This window comes from Papio anubis, chromosome 1 (genome assembly GCF_008728515.1).
Source record: "Papio anubis isolate 15944 chromosome 1, Panubis1.0, whole genome shotgun sequence".
NCBI lineage: Eukaryota > Metazoa > Chordata > Mammalia > Primates > Cercopithecidae > Papio > Papio anubis.
The window spans coordinates 112,838,564-112,860,272 of record NC_044976.1 but is presented as its reverse complement, the minus strand read 5'-3'; the positions used below and the strand labels follow the sequence as shown (position 1 = coordinate 112,860,272).

Genomic DNA, 21,709 nt, shown 5'->3' with positions numbered 1-21,709 from the left:
ACCGCCTCTGGCTTTAAAAGCTCCTTTCGAGTTAAAGAGCCGCGGCACTGACGCAAGGAACTGGCTTCGAGAGTACCGGACCGCTCCGCGCCCGCGCACCCAGTTCCCGCCTCCCTCGGGAGGACGTCCGTGCGTACGTGCGCGTGCCGCAACCGCCCTCCTTCAAACGCGCGACGCGAGGGCGGGGGCGCCGCGTGCGCGCGCGCTCTCGTTGGTTCGCTCTCTCGCTCGCTCTCGGCTGCCGCTCTTGCTGCGGCTGCGGCAGGGGCTGGGGGCGGCGGCGGCGACGCGGGCGGCGGGCGGCGCGGGGCGGTCCGGCGGGTTCAAAGAGGAAAACATGGCGGAAAACAAAGGCGGTGGCGAGGCTGAGAGCGGCGGCGGGGGCAGCGGCAGCGCGCCGGTAACTGCTGGGGCCGCCGGGCCCGCGGCGCAGGAGGCGGAGCCGCCTCTCACCGCGGTGCTGGTGGAGGAGGAGGAGGAGGAAGGCGGCAGGGCCGGCGCTGAGGGCGGCGCGGCCGGGCCCGACGACGGGGGGGTGGCCGCGGCCTCCTCGGGCTCTGCCCAGGCTGCTTCATCCCCTGCGGCCTCAGTGGGCCCTGCAGTTCCCGGGGGCGCGGTATCGACACCGGCTCCAGCTCCAGCCTCGGCTCCCGCTCCGGGTCCCTCGGCGGGGCCGCCTCCTGGACCGCCAGCCTCGCTCCTGGACACCTGCGCCGTGTGTCAGCAGAGCTTGCAGAGCCGGCGTGAGGCGGAGCCCAAGCTGCTGCCCTGTCTTCACTCCTTCTGCCTGCGCTGCCTGCCGGAGCCGGAGCGCCAGCTCAGCGTGCCCATCCCGGGGGGCAGCAACGGCGACATCCAGCAAGGTGAGCCGGAGGCCCTGTCTGGCATCTGGGCCGCACAGGATTTGCGCAACCCTAGAGGAGCTGGGGACGGAGGTGCTGGGGCCTGGGGTTGCTCGGACAGGCGCGATCCCGAGGGGTCTCTAAGGTGAAAGACTCGTCCCTCGGACACTTTCCAGAGAAGCTGGACCGCAAGAGATAAGGGGAGCATGAAGGGAGGGGTGTCGGCTGCGAGAGGCTGGGGGAGGGGACGCTGGCTGCGAGGTTTGTGATGTGCGGAACCCGGCCGAGCGCTGGTTCTGGAGCTGGCAGACCTGTACAGTGAGAGAAGGGGAATTTGGGAAACACGTTGTGAGAAGCGTTTTGGCTGGAAGGGCCTGGGCCAGCGAGATGTTGAGGGAGTAGGTAAAAGGTAAGGGCAGTGAAGATGGATTGCTTTGGAGGGAGGGGACTTGGCCTGTTCGCAGATAGGAGAGAGGAGTACTGTAGTTAAATGGAGGTGGATAAAATATGTTGGAGGGCTTGGGGTACAGAGAAGGCGCCTGACAGAAAATTGTAAGATGACATTGGGAAGGAGAAACTCGGAAAGTGGACTGCATAGTTAGGGAAAATCCTAAGGTTTGGGGATGAAGGAGAAATGAACTTTGAAGGAAATTGAGAGTTAGGGAAAGCTGGGCATGAATTTGTTTTAGCTCATTGGACGTTAATGAGCCCCTAGTGTTGGGGCACTGTGCTAGGATTGAATAAAGTACTCAATGAAGACTTCATTCACAGTCTAACAGGGGAAACCTATATAACTTGCAGCAGTGGAGGAGGGTATTCAGTACAATGGTTGTGGCACAATAAAGGAAAGGTCAGGGAAACTTCACAGGAAAGGAAATCCATGAACAGGTTTCTTGAATGAGTACCTCACTGTGTTGGAGGGTATTCAGGGCACAGGGCACCGTTCTACATCCCTGGAACTAAAGAATGTGTAAGGTGATTGGTGGAAATTAGATTGGATTGATGGGCTGAATAGATAAAGGTTTCAAAGTCTCTTAAACTCTTGGAATCCAGGTGTGTTTTGAACTTTAGAATATTTTGGGATTTTTCTTTTTTCTGGCAAGGTCTCTTATGTGAGACTTTTATCAGGGTCTGAATTAACTCTGTATCAAACACGTTAATGTTTCTGCATTGAAACACATGAATGTCACACTAATGGGATAGACAATAAATAACCTCCCAGCACTCACAGTGGGTTCTGTTGCAAACTAAGGAAAAAAAAATAAAATTTCAAAGGTTTTGAATTTCGGAACTGTAGGTAAGGAATTGTGGAGCTGTACTAAAGGGCTTGGAATTCATCCTGTAGAGTGTATCCTGGACATTGTGGACTAAAGGATGTTCTTGGAGGGTTTTTATATCAAGAGGATAAATGGATCAGATTTCTGATCCAAAAGGATCACTTAGGGCACTTGAGGGATGAGGGAAGGCAAGGTTGGAGACAGGGAGACCAGTTAGGAGAATCCTGGCAGTAATCTAGGTAAGAAATTAACATTTGGAATGGGTAGTAAAGAAATGACATCAGGTATTACAGAATGAAGCATTTTGGTTTGGGGGAACGGTAGGGTTTGGAAATTTCCTTTGCCATCTCCTACACTTGGGCAGATGACCTTTTCTTAGCTTCAGTTTTCTCATTTGTGAAACAGGGGAAAAAAATACATAACCTCATAGGGTTATTGAGAGAATGAAGTAAGATATAATGTGTAATTATATATACGTGGTAGTTACTAATGAAATGGTAGCTAGTGTATTAATAGTAGTAACTATTAGTAAGTGGCTATGGGAATGGAGGGACGGGGGGATTGTATTGAAATTAGTGTGAGGGAGACAAACATGTAGAATTCCACATTTTTTGTTTGGTGAATGGCAATGCTATTAATACGTATTCAGACGCTGAAGCAGGCTGGGATGAGGGTGAGGCCTGGGGTGGAGGGAGGATAAAATGTTTTCAGTTTGGGTTGTTTTGGGTTTCTAGCATTATTGGGACATGTAGGTAAGAATGTTAAGAATAAGGCTTTGGTTGTTGGAGAAACTACTAATTGTTTATGGGTGTTTAGAGAATAACCGCTCATGGTCTGTGCACCCATGAGCATAGTAAGACCCATAGGATTCAGTGTTCCTGTGGGAACCTGGGTTAGGTAAGAGATTTAGAGGGAAACCAGAGATGCAGATTATGTTTGACTGATGTGGCTGAGGGACTGAGGTTATGAAATTGGCTATCTGAAATTTATGAAGGAGAGAGAATAATATGTAAATCCCCTCTTCATTTCTTTATCCTTTCTTTTTGAAGAAGGAGGAGTAAGTGGAAGGGACTAACCAAATACTGTCAATCTTAAGTGATATTGCTGTCAACGAATATCTAAAACAAATTGAGTCTGGAATCCACCATGTTTTTTATTTAAAAAAATTTTTTTTTGAGACAGTCTCGCTCGGTTGCTCAGACTGCAGTGCAGTGGCTCGATCTCGGCTCACTGCAGCCTCTGCCTCCCAGATTCAAGCGATTCTTGTGCCTCAGCCACCCTAGTAGCTGAGATTACAGGCGCACACCACCATGCCTGGCTAATTTTTGTGTTTTTAGTAGAGACGGGGTTTTGCCATATTGGCCAGACTGGTCTTGAACTCCTGGCTTCAAATGATCTGCCTGTCTCAGCCTCCCAAAGTCCTGGGATTATAGGCATGAGCCACCGTGCCCAGCCATCCACTGTGTTTTTAGATAGTCTGGAAAGTAATTTGTCAGTATTAACCTCCTATATACCATTCTGCTTTGCTCTTTAAAAAGATCAAGCTGTGCTGGAAAGAACACTAGATTGGCTGTTGGGGACATAGTTCAGCTCCTTAACTGTTTTACGCTAAAGGAAATTCATACTGTTTTTGTCCTTCAGTTTACTTCTAAAATGTAGCTAATAGTCGTTTACTTATATCTCACTAAGGCAAATAATAAATGCGAAAACGCTTTGTAACTGAGAAATGATTCAACAATATAGGGTATTACTGATCAACCTCAGATATCATCTTCTCTGGTCTGGAGATCATAGCTAGTGGTTTTAATTCACCGTCTTTTCCAGTGATTTTGAAACAAAGATGAGTATAATGCCCTCCTTCCTAACTGGTGTTTTTCCTGTTTCTCTTAATACATTTATTCACACTGTCTGGCTGCTCTCTCTAGATCAACAGTTCTCAGAGTGTGGTTCCTGGACCAGCAGCATCAGCATCATCTGTGACCTTGTTAGGAATACAGATTCTTGGGCCCCATTCCAGACCTCCTGACCAGTAGTCTCGTTTAACAAGCTCTGCAGGTGATTCTGATTCACGCTTAAGTTTGAGAACCACTGTCTTGAGTGAAGGGCTCCTCACTTCAAATGTCTCCTCAGAGTTTGACTTCTCATATTAAGTAGTCCTCCAGGTCGCTTTCTCATACATCATCTTTTTTTCTTTGTAGCACAGCTAAAATCCAAAATATTTATTTTTGTTTACTTACCCATCTCATTTTGCACTAGGATATTGTAGACTGTTCAATAAGTTTTGAGTAAATAAGAATCACGAGAGCTTATTAAAATGCTAACTTGGGAGTTTCTTCAGAGACTGGTTTAGTTGATTTGGTGATGACTCCATGTGCGTGCATTTTTAACAGGTGCCCTGTGATTTTGATGCTTTTGGTACCACCACACTTTGAGGAAGATGGATTTAAATATTTTGAGGAGAAAGTATGATCTGTTTACCGTTGGAGTATTTGCATAATCAAAGTAGATAAATTAGTTAATATTGAATCTCAATAGTGAGCTTTTTAGAGTACTTTTGTGATTGTTTTGGGGGTGCTTTTTCAGGTTGAGGCAGAATAGCGATCAGTAGTGGATATATATAATTTTATACTTTATCAATAAAAATACAGATTTGCTACTCAGGAGGCTGAGGCAGGAGGATCACTTGAGGCCAAGAGTTCAAGATCAGCCTGTGTAACATAGCAAGACCCTGTCTCTAAAAAAATTTTTTTAAAATAGGAATCATATTGATGCATCTGAACAAACTCTCAGATGAACTCTTGAAGGAGATGAGGCTACCTGTGAGATGGCACAATGATACAGCTGAAGAAATGAATTGGTATTAAGTTGCATTGGGTTCTGCTATTTTTTTTTTTTTTTTCGAGACAGAGTTTTGCTCTAGTCGCCCAGGCTGGAGTGCAGTGGCACGATTTTGGCTCACTGCAACCTCCGCCTCCTGGGTTCAAGTGATTCTCCTGCCTCAGCCTCCCCAGTAGCTGACATTATAGGTGCCTGCCACCATGCCCACCTATTCTTTTGTATTTTTAGTAGAGACAGGATCTTGCCATGTAGGCCAGGCTGGCCTCAAACTCCTGACCTCAAGTGATCCGCCCGTCTTGGCCTCCCAAAGTGCTGGGATTGTAGGCGTGAGGGCACCGCCTGGCCTGGGTTCTGCTATTAATTAGCTATATAACCCTTGGACAAGGAACCTAGGAAGTCTCTCCAGGTCTTTTGCACTGTGAAGAGGCTGAGTTCCTATCATGTTAGGTTCTATGATTCTATTGTCTTTTATGCTAACATTCTGTATGTATGTACGTTTAATGTCCTTATAGTTTGTGGGGACTAATAGAGGAATCACCATGGAAAAATCATTCTGTTACTGAATTCTTCAACTTACTATGGGCTGGGCACAGTGGCTCATGCCTGTGATCCCAGCACTTTGGGAAGCCGAAGCGGGCAGATCGCTTGAGGTTATGAGTTCGAGACCAGCCTGACCAATATGGCGAAACCTTGTCTCTACAGAAAGTACAAAAATTAGCCATGCATGGTGGCGGGCGCCTGTAATCCCAGCTACTTGGGAGGCTGAGGCAGGAGAATCCCTTGAATCTGGGAGGCATAGGTTGCAGTGAGCTGAGATCATGCCACTGCACTCCAGCCTGGGTGACAGAGTGAGACTCCATCTCAAAAACAAAACAAAACAAAACAAAAAAACTTACTATGAAAAGTCCGAGATGGCAACAGTCTTGTAAGTGGGAGGGAAAACCTCTTGAGTGTAGTGTGAAAAGCACTTCCTCATAGTGTTTCTGTTTATCACAGACCATGCTGAGCCACTCTGAGGAGTCTTCTGTTTGAGCCCTTGGAATTTGTTGTCCCTGGAGTGTGTATACTATATGACAGTTCTAGCCTCAGTGTGACTTAACTGGTTTGGGGACTTTTTAGGCTCTACTTTTTCTGACTGTCCTCTTCAACAGAAACAAGCTTGAGTGTTTGAATGATCATGTGGTATTACACCAACAACTAGTCATTAAAGATGTGTCCGAGATTGCTGAAATACTTCCTAACAACTTCTGTCTAGCATTGTGGTCAAACTACCTGAATTCATTTTTGAGCTGTGCCATTTAGTACTGGAATGACCATGGATAAGTCACTTAACATCTGTAAACCGGGAGTAATAATTATATCTATGTCATAGAGTTTTTGTGAGAATTAAGAGAGTTAATGTGTTGCAAGGTGCATTTATTGGGAGCTTACATGGGAAGCCCCCAATAAATTGCAGTAGTGTGATTTCGGTAATTTTTCATTTGTCCCCCCATTGCCTTTGTGACTGTATCTCACAGTAAACAGAAAGAAGAGGCAGGGGGGTAAATTGTGGTTTTAAAGGCTTTTCTGACGTCTACTGATGTATACGGCATGCATGATAAATCATTTGAGTTCCGAATCTTTCTAGTTACCTAGAACTTGTAAAAACTTATAAACTAATGTCCTAAATCCTAAGTCTTTATAATGTCTGGTATTTGTACATCAATAGCCCTAGTTAGGGGACTTTAATTACTTTTACTTTTCTCATAGATACTGCTCTCAGTGGGTCCTAAATGAGAATACCTTAAAGCAGTGATTCTCAAAATGTGGTCCACAGAATGCTAGGGTGGGGGTTAAGGTAGTGACCATGTCACTGAGACCCTTTTAGAGGTGCACAGGTTTAAAACTATTTTCATAATTACACTAATTTAATATTTACCTTATTCACTCTGCTGATATTTATATTAACGGTGCAAAAGCAATGATGGATAAAACTGCCGTCACCTCTGCATGAATTAAGATGGTGAGTGACTCCATTTGGGAGGCCAAGGTGGGTGCATTGATTGAGTCCAGGAGTAGGAGACTAGTCTGGGCAACATGAGGAAACCCTGTCTCTACAAAAAATACAAAGAAAATTAAACAGGCGTGGTAGTGCATGCCTGTAGTCGCAGCTACTCAGGAGGCTGAAGTGGGAGAATCGCCTGAGTCAGGGAGTGTCGAGGCTGCAGCGAGCCATAATTGTGCCATTGTACTCCAGCCTGGGCAATGGCATGAGACCCTGTCTTTAAAAAAAAAAAAAAAAAAAAAAAAAAAGGAAAGTGGCTCCAAGCCATACTAAAAGTCATTGCATATTTACTTTCACACACTTAGAGAAAAAACAAAAATAAACCTATTCATTGTCACTTAATATCCTTTATGAAACAGTAACAATTACTATATTAAATTTTGGTCTTTAAAACTCTGTGTGATGAAATGGGAAATGTGCCTAAAATGCTTCTGCTGCTTACGAAAGTGCAAGAAAAGTACTTGTGTAGTTTTTTGAGTTCCAAGCTGAATTTGCTTTTTTTTCATAGAAAACTATTTTTGCTTGAAATAATGATTGACAAACTATGGTTTTTAGGCATGGGTATTTGGCAGCCATTTTCTCAAAAGTGAATGAATTGAGCCTGTCATTTCCAGGAAAAGAGCTGACATATGTTGCCAGTGATAAAAATCGAGATTTTAAATTAAAATTAGAAGTTTTGGAAAATTGGTGTTTGCTGCCATGAGCTGGTCAGTTTCTCAGTATTTAAAGACTTTTCCTGAAGAGATTGGTGGTGATATTAATAAACGTGAATTTTTTTGATACTGTGTAATGTCAACATTTCAAAGATTTGCGTAGCTTATTGCAATATATTCTAAATGACCAATGCATGATGTTAAGTGCAAAACAGAGCAATAATAAATAGATTGTATTTTATTTTATTATTTGAAATGGAGTCTTGCTTTGTTGCCCAAGCTGGAATGCAGTGGTACAATCTTGGCTCCCTGCGACCTCTACCTCCTGGGCTCCTGGGTTCAAGCAGTTCTCCTACCTCAGCCTCCCAAGTAGCTGGGATTACAGGCACACGCCACCACGCCCAGCTAATTTTTGTATTTTTAGTAGAGATGGGGTTTCGCCATGTTGACCAGGCTGTTCTTGAACTCCTGACCTCAGTTGATCTGCCTACCTCAGCCTCCCAAAGTGTTGGTATTACAGGCATGAGCCACCGTGCCTGGCCAGTAAATAGATTTTAATGCAAGAGAGTAGTAAAGTTTATTGTTAAGGTTTGAGATGCCACATTGCAACTGATGTTTAAAAAATAAATATACTTCTTAAGTTTTTGTGTTGTATCAAATAAAAATATCCACAGAGTGATCTGAAAAGGCTATTAAAATCTGCTTTTCCCGTTTCTTAGATACTTAGCTGTCTGAGGCCAGATTTTCTTTATATTCTTCAAAGAAACAACGTATCAAAACATTAAATGCAGAAGCATATATCCAGCCATATTCTATTAAACCACATGTTAAAGAGATCTTTAAAATTTAGCACAATGACACTCTTTATTAATTTTTTTGTTTTAGGAAATACAGTTATTTCTGATTTTTAAAAATGTTGTTTAAACCTGTTGTGCTGGACATGGTGGCTCATGCCTATAATCCCAGCACTTTTGAAGGCTGAGGTGGGAGGATCACTTGAGCCCAGGAGTTCAAGACCAGCTTGGGCAATATAGTGAGACACTGACTCCACAAAAAATAAAAAATTTATCCGAGTGTGGTGGTGTGCGCCTGTGGTTCCAGCTACTCAGGACGATGAGGTGGGAGGATCGCTTGAGTCCAGGAGGTTGGGGCTACAGTGAGCTGTGATCATGCCATTGCACTCCAGTCTGGGTGACAGAGTGAGACTGTCTCAGAAAACAAACAAAACTAGTAATAAAATAAACATCATTTTAACATTTTAACATTTAAGATTCATTTTTAATTCATTTTGTAATGAATTAAAATACATTTAAAACATATTTGATGGTCATACCCCATCTAAACAAAAGCTCTTTGTGTTCCTCAATAACTAAGACTGTAAAAGAGGTCCTGAGACCAGAAAGTTTAAGCCCTGCTCTGTTAACGGACATTAAGAACATGATAATGTCTCAGAGTCTTTGGGCTAGTGGGAAGAATGTCAGATCATAAAATAATAGGTGGCAGATTTATACATTTGTAGTTTTGCATTTTGGAGTACCCGTAACAGTTCAGAAAAAGCTTCCCGTCAATAAAATGTAAAAATGAAGAAAGTACTTATTAACCGAAGGTAAACTTTTAAAAATAGCTCACTATAGATTACTGATTTTTTTTTCATGTTTATGGCTGTCTAAGCCAACTTCAGAGATTGCGCTCAGGATGATAGTTAAATTAACCTCTTGTCTCTGGCCACAAATTGCACCTCTATCCCTTGCCATTGGACTCAAGGGGAAGTGGGAAAAAGAACAAGGATGGATGAACATAAATATACCATTTTTAGAAAAATATTTAAAGCCTATTCCCCAGTGATGAGTAAATGGCATGCACCGTATGGTACTAACGAGGACATTTGAATGCTTATTATTTGCTATTTATGTTCCTTTTGTGAATTATTTGTCCATGTGTTTTATGTTTTTCTTTAGATTGCTTACATTTTCTGTTTTGATTTACAAGAATTCTTGACAAATTCTGTATACTGATCCTTTGTTGATGATTTAGGTTGAAGATGTATTCTGAGCCTATGGCTTGGTGTGGTAGCCAACCTCTAAGATGGCCCCTTGTTCCTTTTCTCCTATTACTCACATCATTCTATGGTTGCTGTCCAGTTGCTCAAGGCTGGTCTCCGTGACCAAGAGAATATATTAGAATTAATAGTGACTTCTGAGGCCAGGCCATTAAAGGCATATATACAACTTTTTCCTTGCTCTTTGGATCCCTCATTCTGGGTGAAAAACAGCTGCCATTCTGTGAAAGATACTCTAGTAGTCCTTTAAAGAGGCCATATGGAGAAAAATCGAGGTCTTCTGCAAAAACCCGGCACCAACTTGCCAGCCATGTGAAAGCCACTTTTGAGGTAGATTCTCTATCGTAATCAAGCTTTCAGATGACTGCAGTCCTGGCTGACATCTTGACTGCAACCTTCTTAGAGGCACTAAGCCAGAACTGCCTGCCAAGTCCCTCCCAAATTCTTGTTTCAATAAAGCTGTGAGAATTATTGTTGTTTTAAGTTATTAGTTTTTGAGGTAATTTGTTACATAGCAATAGATAACGGATACACTTTTACTTTTTAGAGAGCTGTTTTTTCATGTTTTTATATGAATGTAGTTTTTTCTCCTTTTTTTTTTTTTTTTGCTGTTCTTAGTAGCTTTATAATAAGCAGTAAGTTTTGTTCATTAAGGTAATTTCACTGCCCTCTCTACATATACCTTGGTCATCTTCAAGATTATCTCAACTGGTCTTGACCCTTAGCTCCTTTTTTTTTTTTTTTTATTTAAAAATTTCTTTTTCCAAGACAAACCTTGGCCATTCACCTTTTGCTCACTCTTATACTAAAATGTATTATCTTGTGAAAGTTCATTTTAAAAACCTCTTAAGCAGTGTGTGGTGGTACCTGCCTATAGTGCCAACTACTCAGGAGGCTGACTTGAGCCTAGAGTTTGAAGCTGTAATGTGCTATGATTGCACTTGGGAATAGCACCTGTACTCCAGCCTGGGCAACACAGAGAGATGCCACCATCTCTTTAAAAAAGAACAGAAACACAAACCAAAAAAACCTGTCAGTGTTTTTGTTGGAATTGCTTTGAATATGTAAATCAATTTGGGAGAAAATGTCTTTATGGTGTCTGCCTATTTATAAACATGGTATGCCTCTGCATTTGCTTAAGTCTTCCATGAATGTTTTCGAGTGTATATTTTGAGACGGAGTCTCACTTTGTTGCCCAGGCTGTAGTGCAATGGTGTGATCTTGGCTTACTGTAATCTCTGACTCCCAGGTTCAAGCAGTTCTCCTGCTTCAGCCTCCCAAGTAGCTGGGATTACAGGTGCACGCCACCACGCCTGGCTCATTTTTGTATTTTTAGTAGAGACAGGGTTTCACCATGTTAGCCAGGCTGGTCTTGAACTTCTGAGCTCAAGTGACCTGCCTGCCTGGGCCTCCCAAAGTGCTGGGATTACAGGTGTGAGCCACTGTGCCCGACCTATTTTTTAAATGTCTCAAGTATACTGATTTCATATTTACATTTGATAATTCCATCATCTGATGTTCTTGATGTCTTATTTTACTACTTTCTTCTGCCTGCTCTTGTTTGTTGTGGGTGGTGTCCTCCTGTATTTTATAGTTTTAGGCAGTGAGCCTGTTCACCAGGGCCTTATGAAATCTGCCAGACTGGTTTTAGGGAACAAGCCTCCAAAGGGTGTTTTGCATTTGCTTCTGTCAGGTGCCATCAACACAGAAATTACTGAAGCAGACTTTTAGTTTACCGTATCTTAGTATTGTCAGATGTTGATTTAGTGTTTACCTTATAGGCTGACTGTATTTAGAAATTCTTAGAATTACACACAGTGTGGGTGTGGGGGGAAAAAAAGGGGAAATTCTCAGGAGAAAATTTTTTTCCTTACCCCGAACCCAGGCAGTGACAGATTTCTTCATTTCCATGCTGTTGGTCAGATTTTTTTTTTTTTAAATTTCACTATTCTTTGCTTATGCACCCTAATAACTGAGGTTGTAGTCGTTCAAGTCAGTTTTATGAAGATGAGTCTTGATCTAATTAATACATTACACAGGCCCTGGGCTCCCATGTCTTCCCCATTCTTTGTTTACTCCCTTGTTTGTACATTCTAAAGAAGAGTCACTAAGAGTATAGTTTCTGAGCCTTTGCATTTTTGAAGTTTTCTTTATTCTGCTCTCTTCTTAAATGATCGCTTGGCTGGATATGAAATTCTGGGTTAAAACTTTTTTCCTCAGAACTTTTAAGGCATATCTTTCAGTGTCTTAAATCAGTGTTGCTGATGCTACTCTAATTTTGCTCGTTTGTACAACCCTGGTTGGGTTTTGTTTGTTTATTTACCTCTTCTTGAGATCTTTTTATGTCTTGGATCTCTTCATCTATTTATCATTGTTTTGAAATACAGTGATGTGCTTCTATTGATTTTTTTTTCCTAAAAGTTTCTAAAAATTCATTGTGCTTTTTCATTTAGTCTTGTAATCTTCATTTATAGTAAGATAACTTTACATTTTTTTCAAAAGGTCCTTCCCCACCTCCCGCTCTTTTTGAACTATTACTGTTTGATGTTGGCTCTCCTAGGTTCATATTCTCCCAATCTTTTATAGTTTCCTTCCCTTTGTTTTCTTGCTCAGCTGACATTCTGAAAGATCTCCTTGTCCTTATCTCTAACCCTTTTATCCAATTTATTAATTACATTGTACATTTCTTTCTTTTCTTTTTTTTTGAGATGGACTCTCATTCTGTCACCCAGACTGGACGGCTCACTGCACCCTCTGCCTCCCTGGGTCAAGTGATTCTCGTGCCTCAGCCTCCTGAGTAGCTGGAACTACAGGCTCGTGCCACCGCGCCTGGCTAATTTTTTTGCATTTTTAGTAGAGACGAGGTTTCACCATGTTGGCCAGCCCACTCTCGAACTCCTGACCTCAGGTGATCCACCTGCCTTGGCCTCCCAGAGTGCTGGGATTACAGGCGTGAGCCACTGCACCTGGCCTACATGGTACATTTCTAAGAGCTTCCTTGCTTAGGTTGTATTTTTATAAGATTCTATTCTTTTTCTGTGGACTTAGTATCTTCTTTCTCTGAGGATACAAATGTTTTTCTTCCCTAGGCAAAATACCTATTTTACGTTATTTTTCATTTGACTTTTAACTTTTGAAACATTTCAGGTATACTGATTCCATATTTATATTTGATAATTGCATTATGTAACTTTTTTGTGTGTGTGAGACAGAATCTCAGTCCATCGCCCAGACTGGAGTGCAGTGGTGCGATCTTGGCTCACTGCAACCTCCGTCTCCTGGATTCAAGTGATTCTTCTGCCTCAGCCTCTGTAGTAGCTGGAATTATAGACATGCACCACTATGCCCAGCTATCATTATATAACGTTTTTGACATCTTATTTTACTGCTTGCTTCTGCCTACTCTTGTTTATCTTCTGTTCCCTTTATTATCTGTTTTACTTTCTGGTTTTTTTTTCTTTTGATCTTTGTGTTTCATAGGTTTCCCCAAGCAATAGATGATCCTTGGTTGTCTCGCCACTTGAATGAGGCAATACAGTTCTGATTGAAGATTCTGTGCTTGTGTGTGGGGCTTGTTAATTATTGGGCATTGCTTTAGATCAGGGATTGGCAAACTGGCCCATGAACTAAATACAACCAACTGCATGGTTTTGTGTGACCCGTGAGCCAAGAATGATTTTTATATTTTAAATAGTTGGGAAAAAAGAATATTTTGTGACATATGAAAATTATTAGAGGCCGGGTGTGGTGGCTCACGCCTGTAATCCCAGCACTTTGGAAGGCCAAGGTGGGCAGGTCACCTGAGGTCGGGAGTTGGAGACCAACCTGACCAACGTGGTGAAACCTCATCTCTACTAAAAATACAAAAACAATTAGCTGGATATGGTGGCAGTTGCCTGTAATCTCAGCTGCTTGGGAGACTGAGGCAGGAAAATCTCTTGAACCTGAGAGGCAGAGGTTGCAGTGAGTCAAGATTGCGCTGTTGCACTCCAGCCTGGGGAATAAGAGCGAAAACTCTATCTCAAAGAAAAAGAAAAAAAAGTTATTTTAAGTGTCAATTTGTGTTTAGAAATTTTTATTTGAACACAGCCATGTACATTCATTTATGTATTGTCCGTGACTACTTTCGTGCTGTAATGGGAAAACTGAGTAGTTGTGACAAAGATGTGTACTGCTTTTTGGTGCATTACAGATTGCAGTGATGCAGCTATAACTTGATAGGGATGTGTATGGCTGTAGCACAACATTTAAAATTTAAAAATATTTTCCAAAAGATTGCATACCTATCATTTCAGAGAAGAGTGAACGGATTTTAAATGTCACGCTTTTACAGCAGAGTACATTTTGTTTTGAGTTAGATGGCAAAGCATGGTGTTTATTATGTACTTATACTGTAGCTGTGCTGAAAGAGTACAATGTTATGTTGACAACCCCAGACTAAGCACTGATTACATTATTCCCAACTCACAGGAAAGCAAAAATCAGAAATAAGAAAGTTCAAAATGGAATATCTGATCACAGCAGAATTTCTTTTTTTTTTTTTTTTGAGACGGAGTCTCGCTTTGTTGCCCAGGCTGGAGTACAGTGGCCGGATCTCAGCTCACTGCAAGCTCCGCCTCCCGGGTTTATGCCATTCTCCTGCCTCAGCCTCCTGAGTAGCTGGGACTACAGGCGCCCGCCACCTTGCCCAGCTAGTTTTTTGTATTTTTTAGTGGAGACGGGGTTTCACCATGTTAGCCCATGTTAGGATGGTCTCGATCTCCCGACCTTGTGATCCGCCCGTCTCAGCCTCCCAAAGTGCTGGGATTACAGGCTTGAGCCACCGCGCCCGGCCCAGAATTTCTTTTTTGATACTGTCTTTTTTCCTAAACAACCTAAGATATTTACTGTGCCTTGTGATACCACATCCCACATTTTCGTTTGATGGGACATGTTAGGCATTGGTTATGAATCAGATTTCAAGCAGTGTGGTGTATACAGCCTGACCTGTTGTCCGCAATAGATTTGGAAGAATCAGAATTTACAGGATTCTACTTGTAACATCACAAATGACTGCCAGAATGAATTCCACAAATGAATTTTGTACCAGTCTGACCTGTCATCCATTTGTGGTTTATTAATAGAATGCTAAAATTCAAATTACACAACTCATTTCTTTTCCCATCACTGAGGGTTGGCTTAAATACTAACCCTCACAAAGTAAATACTTACGCAAAAAGCTAATGTCAGTCAAAAGATCCCCATCAGTTTTTTTGTCTGCAATAGGGTGGATATGAAGGTAAGGTATTGAGAATCATTTCACTGTATTACTGTGCTTATGAATCTGAAGTATTGAAAGTAGTAAGTTAGAGCACTGCATTTCGGCTGTCCTTCATATATTAAATTTTCTGCTTTGTGTTGAACATTACCTTCATATGTTGTGAGACATATAAAAGGGATATATGTAATGAACCTTAGACCCATTGAATCTCGCTGGAGAGGTAAGACATTATATTAAAGAACAGTATAATACATTTTATTATAAATTGGTAATAAATTTGATTTCAGTAAACCAGATGTTTATTGAAATATGGTTCAAAAGGAGATTAGTCATAGCTGAAATTTACTATTTCTTCTCTTAATGTTGGTTTGGAGGTGATTCCCTTTTTTTCATTTGTGTATGATATGATTTTAGTCCTTATGCTTTTGGCTATAATCTAGGCTGCTCTGGACATCCATCCGATTTTCTCTTCTCTGTTTTTCTTTCTCAGTATATATTGAATACTTTCAAAGTAGATTATCTGAATTAATAATGGCAGGAAAGAACTAGCTGTGGATAAGTTTATTTGAATGTGTGTAGGCTTCTGTTCCTTGTCTGTCAAATAACATAACTTCCAAGATAAAACTTTTTCATGTTATCTTATTTGCTTATAAAAATCTCTTAGAGGGAAGACTCATTCTATTTTGCGGAATGAAGTTTTGCCCAATTAAAAAGAATTATCTCAGGGTGATAATATTATCCTTGTTTCTTTTTTAAACAAATGAGGCCACCGAGGTAGTGTGGTAAAATTGTATCTAAATGTGGCTTTTCCATGTCCAGCTGATAGCACAGACTCAGATGCCTTCAGGAACTAGGTAAGTAACTAGTGTAAGACCTTGAGAGTAGTGAAACTTGCCTAGCCTTTTTGCACTTAAAAAATATTCTGTTTTGGCAGGCATGGTGGCTCACACCTGTAATCCCAGCACTTTGGGCAGCCGAAGTGGGCGGATCCCTGAGGTCAGGAGTTCAAGACCAGTCTGGCCAACATGGTGAAACCCCATCTCTACTAAACATACAAAAATTAGCCGGGTGTGGTGGCGTGTGCCTGTAGTTTCAGTTACCCGGGAGGCTGAGGCACGATAATCGCTTGAACCTGGGAGGTGGAGGTTGCAGTGAGCCGAGATGGTGTGCCATTGCACTCCAACCTGGGCGAGAGAGTGAGACTGCCTAATAACAGCAACAACAACAACAACTGTATTTTGGCCAAGTAATACCAGTTTTTGTCCTGACTTGGTAGAATCTGATTAGTCATTTTTAAGGTAGAGGTAATTAATTTATAATTAGTTTGATTTCATAATTTTAAAAGTTAAGTTTATTTAAGTACTTAAGTAAACTAGCATTATAGTATAGTTTGCAGATCTGTGAGAACCGGTAAAGTCCAATATCTTTTTGTATGGCTATTGGCCTTTGAATATCATTTTTTGTAGTTGCCTGTTCGGGTTGTGCTTACATTTTCCCCTGTGGTTTGTGTCTACCTTTTTTCCAAATGCTTTTGTAGGGTTCTTTATATATTCCAATCATGACTGCTTTGTCAGATATATATCCGATTTTGTGGCTTGCCTAGCAATTGTGTTTTAAAATGTTGAATTTAGCTTTTGAGTACACAGTACTTTTGCACTGGTTCAAAAGTTAAATAAGTATACGAAGCTGGATAATGAGAAGCCTCCCTTGCACTCCTTATCCTCATCCAGTTCCTGTCTCCCCCAAGACATAACCTGTGTTAATACTTTATCTGTCCTCCCAGTATATCCAAGTGATACTGGACAATGGTGCCAAATCCATTCAGTGACAGAAAGATTGGGTATCTTCAAAAAATGACATTGGGCCAGGCATATTGGTTCATACCTGTAATCCCAGCACTTTGGGAGGCCGAGGCAGGAGGATCACTTGAGCCCTGAAGTTCAAGACTAGCTTGGGCAACATAGTGAGGCCCTGTCTGTAAATAAAATTAAAAAAAAATAAAATGGCCAGGTGCGGTGGCTCACACTTAAAATCCCAGCACTTTGGGAGGCCAAGGTGGACGGATCACGAGGTCAGGAGATTGAGACCATCCTGGGCGGATCATGAGGTCAGGTGATCGAGACCATCCTGGCCAACCTGGTGAAACCCCGCCTCTGCTAAAAATACAAAAATGAGCTGGGCGTGGTGGCGCATGCTTGTAATCCCAGCTATGTGGGAGGCTGAGGCAGGAGAATCGCTTGAATCCAGAAGGTGGAGGTTGCAGTGAGCCAAGATCGTGTCACTGTACTCCAGCCTGGCGACAGAGCAAGACTCCATCTCAAAATATATAAATAAATTTAAAAAGCCAGATATGGTTCATATCTATGGTCCCCAAGAAGTATTTGGGAGGTTGAGGCAGGATTGTTTGAACCTGGGGAGGTTGAGGCTGCATTGAGCCGTGATTGTGTAACTGCACTGCAGTGCACTGACAGAGCAAGACCGTGTCTCAAAACAGAAAAAGGATGTTGGTACAACCAATTTTCACATGCAGAGGAATAAAGTTGTACCCCTACTTCACACCATATGCAAAAGTTAACTCAAAATGTATCAACAGGCTGGGCATGGTGGCTTACCATGTAATCATAGCACTTTGGCGGGCTGAGGTGGGAGAATTGCTTGGGGCCAGGTGTTTGAGACCAGCTTGGGCAACATAGTGAGATCCTGTCTCTACAAAAACAAAACAAAAAGACAAGTAACAACCTAAATAAAGCATGAGCAATTAAAGAAAAAATAGTAAGTCAGACTTGATCAAAATGTAAAACTTTTGTACATCGATGGCCATTATTCAAAAAGTGAAAAGAAAACCTGCAGAATGGGAGAAAGTATTTGTAAGTCACATATTGGATAATAGTGACATATCCAGAATATATAAAGAACTCTTACAGCCTAATAATAAAGACAAATAACTCAATTAAAAATGGGCAAAATATTTGAATAGACAGTTCCCCCAAAGAAGATATGTATATATGGCCAATAAGCAAATGAAAAGATACACTAGATGATTTGTTATTAAGAGAAATGTAAACAAAACCACAAAGAAATACCACTTCACACCTGCTAGGATGGCTCTAGTTAAAAAACAACCAAGTGTTAGCAAGGATGTGGAGAAATTAGAGTCCTTCTGTATTGCTGGTGGAATGTAAAATGGTGCTGCCACTGTGGGAAACAGTTTGGTGGTTCCTCAGTTAAACATAAAATTAGCATGTGACCTAGCAAATCCATTCTTACATATCTGTGACCCGAAAGAATTGAACACTGGGACTCAAACAGATACTTGCCAGTATTGATTGCAGCATTATTCGCAGTAGCCAAAAGGTGGAAATAATGTTAAGTGTTCAACAGATGAACTGATAAAATATATATACATGTAATGGGATATTACTCGGTCCTGAAAAGGAATGGATTTCTGATACATGCTGCAATATGAGTAAACCTTGCAAACACAAGTGAAATAAGACAAACACAAGAGGGCAAATATGTGATTACACTTATATGAAATGTCCAGAATAGGCACAGTCATAGAGACAGAAAGCAGACTAGAGGTTACCAAGGGCTTGCAGGGAGAACAGGGAGGGAATAGAGAGTTGTTTAGGATGGGAGTGGGGAAGGAATGGGCGGTTGTTGCTTAATGGATATAGTTTCTGTTGGGATGATAAAAGGTTTTGAAAATCATAGTGATGGTTGGATGGTTGCATGACGTGTTGAATGTAGTTAATGCCATATAACATACCTAATAGTTGTATACTTGTATACATAATATACATACATAATAGTTCAAATGGCAGATTTTGTGTTATATGTATATACCACAATAACAATGTTAAAATATGTTAAAAATGTTTTTCCTCCTAGAGATTTTAAAATCATGTATTTTAAAGTACATTTTATTGCATTTTTAAAAAAATTGATTCTCATTCATGGATTCTGTGTTTTAGAATTCACCTACACACTAAAATTTATTTGTAACCCCAATGTTAATAATTGCAGTGCTTTCACAGTTATTCCTTGACATGGGCAGAACAGCAAAAAATTTGACTCACCCAACTCACATTTTCCCAGCTGAGGTCAAACTGGGAGATGCTTTGCCTTCTTTCAGCACTCATAGTGTAAATATGTGTCCTTGTTGTGGCCATGTTGTTCTCATCGTTGGGCGTTTTGTTGACTTCACTGCTTCAAATGGCCCTAAATGTAATAAAGCTGAAGTGCCCTGTAGTTCCTAAGTGCATGAAGGATGTGTGTGCTTTATGGAAAAAACACGTGTAAGATAAGCTTCATTCATATATGAGTTACAGTGTTTTGGCTTTGAATTTAGTGTTAATGAACCAGTAATATATTTTATTTATTTTTTTGAGACGGGGTCTTGCTCTGTCACCCAGACTGGAATGTAATGGCCCAGTTACGGCTTCCTGCAGTCTTTGCCTCCTGGTCTCAAGTGATCCTTTTACCTCAGCCTCCTAAGTAGCTGAGACTACAGGCCCATGCCACCACACCCAGCTAATTTTTTATATTTTTTGTGAAGACGGGGTTTCACCATGTTGCCCAGGTTCGTCTCGAACTCCTGGACTGAAGCTGTCTATCCACTTTAGCCTCCCAAAGTGCTGGAATTACAGGCTTGAGCCACTGCATCCAGCCCTCAGCAACATGTTTTAAAGTGACTTTAAACATAAATGCATATAAAAATGTTATGTATTGACTGATGAAAATTTTGTGACCAGAGGCTTGCAGGAACCTAATCCTGCATTTCCTCTAGGAGCAATAGTTTAGTTAATTTGTTAATTTATTGTTTACAGCAACTGTATAGAATATAACTACTCTAAATGATGAGAATCGACCCTATGTCAATGCAAATAAAATTATTTCTCTTATATAAATGGCAACCTCAGGATCTTTCTCTGAAAAGTACATAGTTTCCTTTGATTTTTGTTCTGAAGTCTGTTTGATCTTATATTAATATAGCCACTCATTAAAACTTAATTCACAAACGATATATTAGTAATTCACACATTTGAAGTGTATGGTTGAGAAGTTTTTAGTATATTCAGAGTTGTGTAACCATCACCATAATCAATTTTAGAGCATTTTTATTACTCCCAAAAGAAACCCTGTACCAATTAGCAGTTATTACTCACTTACTCTGCAAAGCATTCCCCCGGACTTAGGCATCCATTAATCTACTTTATTGTCTCTCTAGATTTGCCTATTCTGGACATTTCTTACAAATTGAAATATACAATGTGTGGTCTTATGTGGCTGACTTTTACCTTCATCTGTGCTGTAGCATGTATCAGTGCTTCATTCTTTTTTTAAATACTTTTTTAAAAAAATAGTCAAGTGCAGTAGTGATATGAGGAGAGAGTAAAGACTTAGATCTATAACTGACTGAACAATCTGTTGAGATAACTCACTACCTTCAAGTCGCCAGTACTTCACTGTTTTTAGGCCTGAATAATATATTCTTTTATGGCTACACCACATTTTGTTTAACCATTCATTAGTAAATGGACACTTGAGTTGTTTCTCCTTTTTGGCTATTATGAACAGTGCTGCTATGAACACTTGTGGATAAATTTTTATGTGAACATATGTTTTCATTTCTCTTGGGTGTATACTTGAGAGTGCAGTTGCTGGGTTGTATGGTAACTTATATTTAATCTTTTGAGGATCTGCCAGCTGTTATCTGAAGTAACTTTAGCGTTTTTCTTTGCCATCAGCAGTATGTATGAGGGTTCCAGTTTCTCTATAATGTTGCCAACGATCGTTACCTATTTTATTATAGCTATCCTGGTGGGTGTGACATAGTATTTTATTGTGATTTTGATTTGCATTTCTCTTGTGGCTAATGATGTTGAGCATCTTCTTTTGCACTTATTGACCATTAGTGTATCTTCTCTGATGAAATGTCTGTTCAGACTTTTGTCCATTATTTAATTAGGTTATTTGACATTTTAAAGTTGCAGTTCTTTGTGATAGTCTGGATGTTCTACCCTTTTTCTTAAATTTTTTTTTCTTTCTTTTTTCTTTTATTTTCTTTGTCTATCTTCTTTTTTCTTTTTTTAAAGTGACAAGGCCTCACTGTGTTGCCCAGGCTGGTCTTGAACTTCTGGGCCCTAACAGTCTTCCTGCCTCGGCCTCCCAAAGTGCTGGGATTACAGGTGTGAGCCACCATTTCCAGCCCTGGGTGCTGCACCCTTATATCTGATTTAGCCATATCTTCTATTTGTGCGTTGTCTTTTACTTTCTTTCTGGAATTATTTGCAGGACGAAAGTTTTTTTGTGTGTGGAAAAATACATGTGACAAAATTTAACCATTTTACCCATTGTTAAGTGTGTTCATTGGTTTTAGTTATATTCACAGTGTTGGCAGCACAAAGTTTTTATTTTTTATTTGTTTTTCAAGACAGGGTCTTGCTCTGTTGCCCAGGCTGGAGTGCAGTGGTGCAATCATAGCTCACTGCAGCCTCAACCTTGTGGGCTCAGGTAATCGTCCCACCCTAGCCTCCCAAGTAGCTGGGACTACAGGTGCACCACTGCACCCAGCTAATTTTTTGATTTTTATTTTTCGTAGAGACAGGGTTTTGCTGTGTTGCCTAGGCTGGTCTCAAACTCCTGGGTTCAAGTGATCTTCTTGCGTCAGCCCCCCAAAGTGCTGGGGTTAGAGGTGTGAACCACTGCACTTGGCCAAAAAAGTTTTTAAGTT

General features: G+C 41.0%; 1 protein-coding gene across 6 annotated transcripts in view; it reads left to right on the top strand.

Annotated features, from left to right (window-relative positions):
* Nucleotides 1–218: 218 nt before the first annotated feature.
* The window catches only part of TRIM33 (tripartite motif containing 33), a 121,864-nt gene continuing 100,373 nt past the window's right edge, over nucleotides 219–21,709 (top strand). For 4 of the 6 annotated variants that reach the window (XM_021922389.2, XM_021922406.2, XM_009215920.4 and 1 more), the window contains exon 1: nucleotides 219–863. In XM_021922389.2, coding sequence (XP_021778081.1) covers nucleotides 338–863 — 526 coding nt within the window. In that variant the 5' untranslated portion in view covers nucleotides 219–337. The remainder of the gene's footprint in view (nucleotides 864–21,709) is intronic. The other 2 variants (XM_003892430.5, XM_003892429.5) reach the window with 1 other exon arrangement.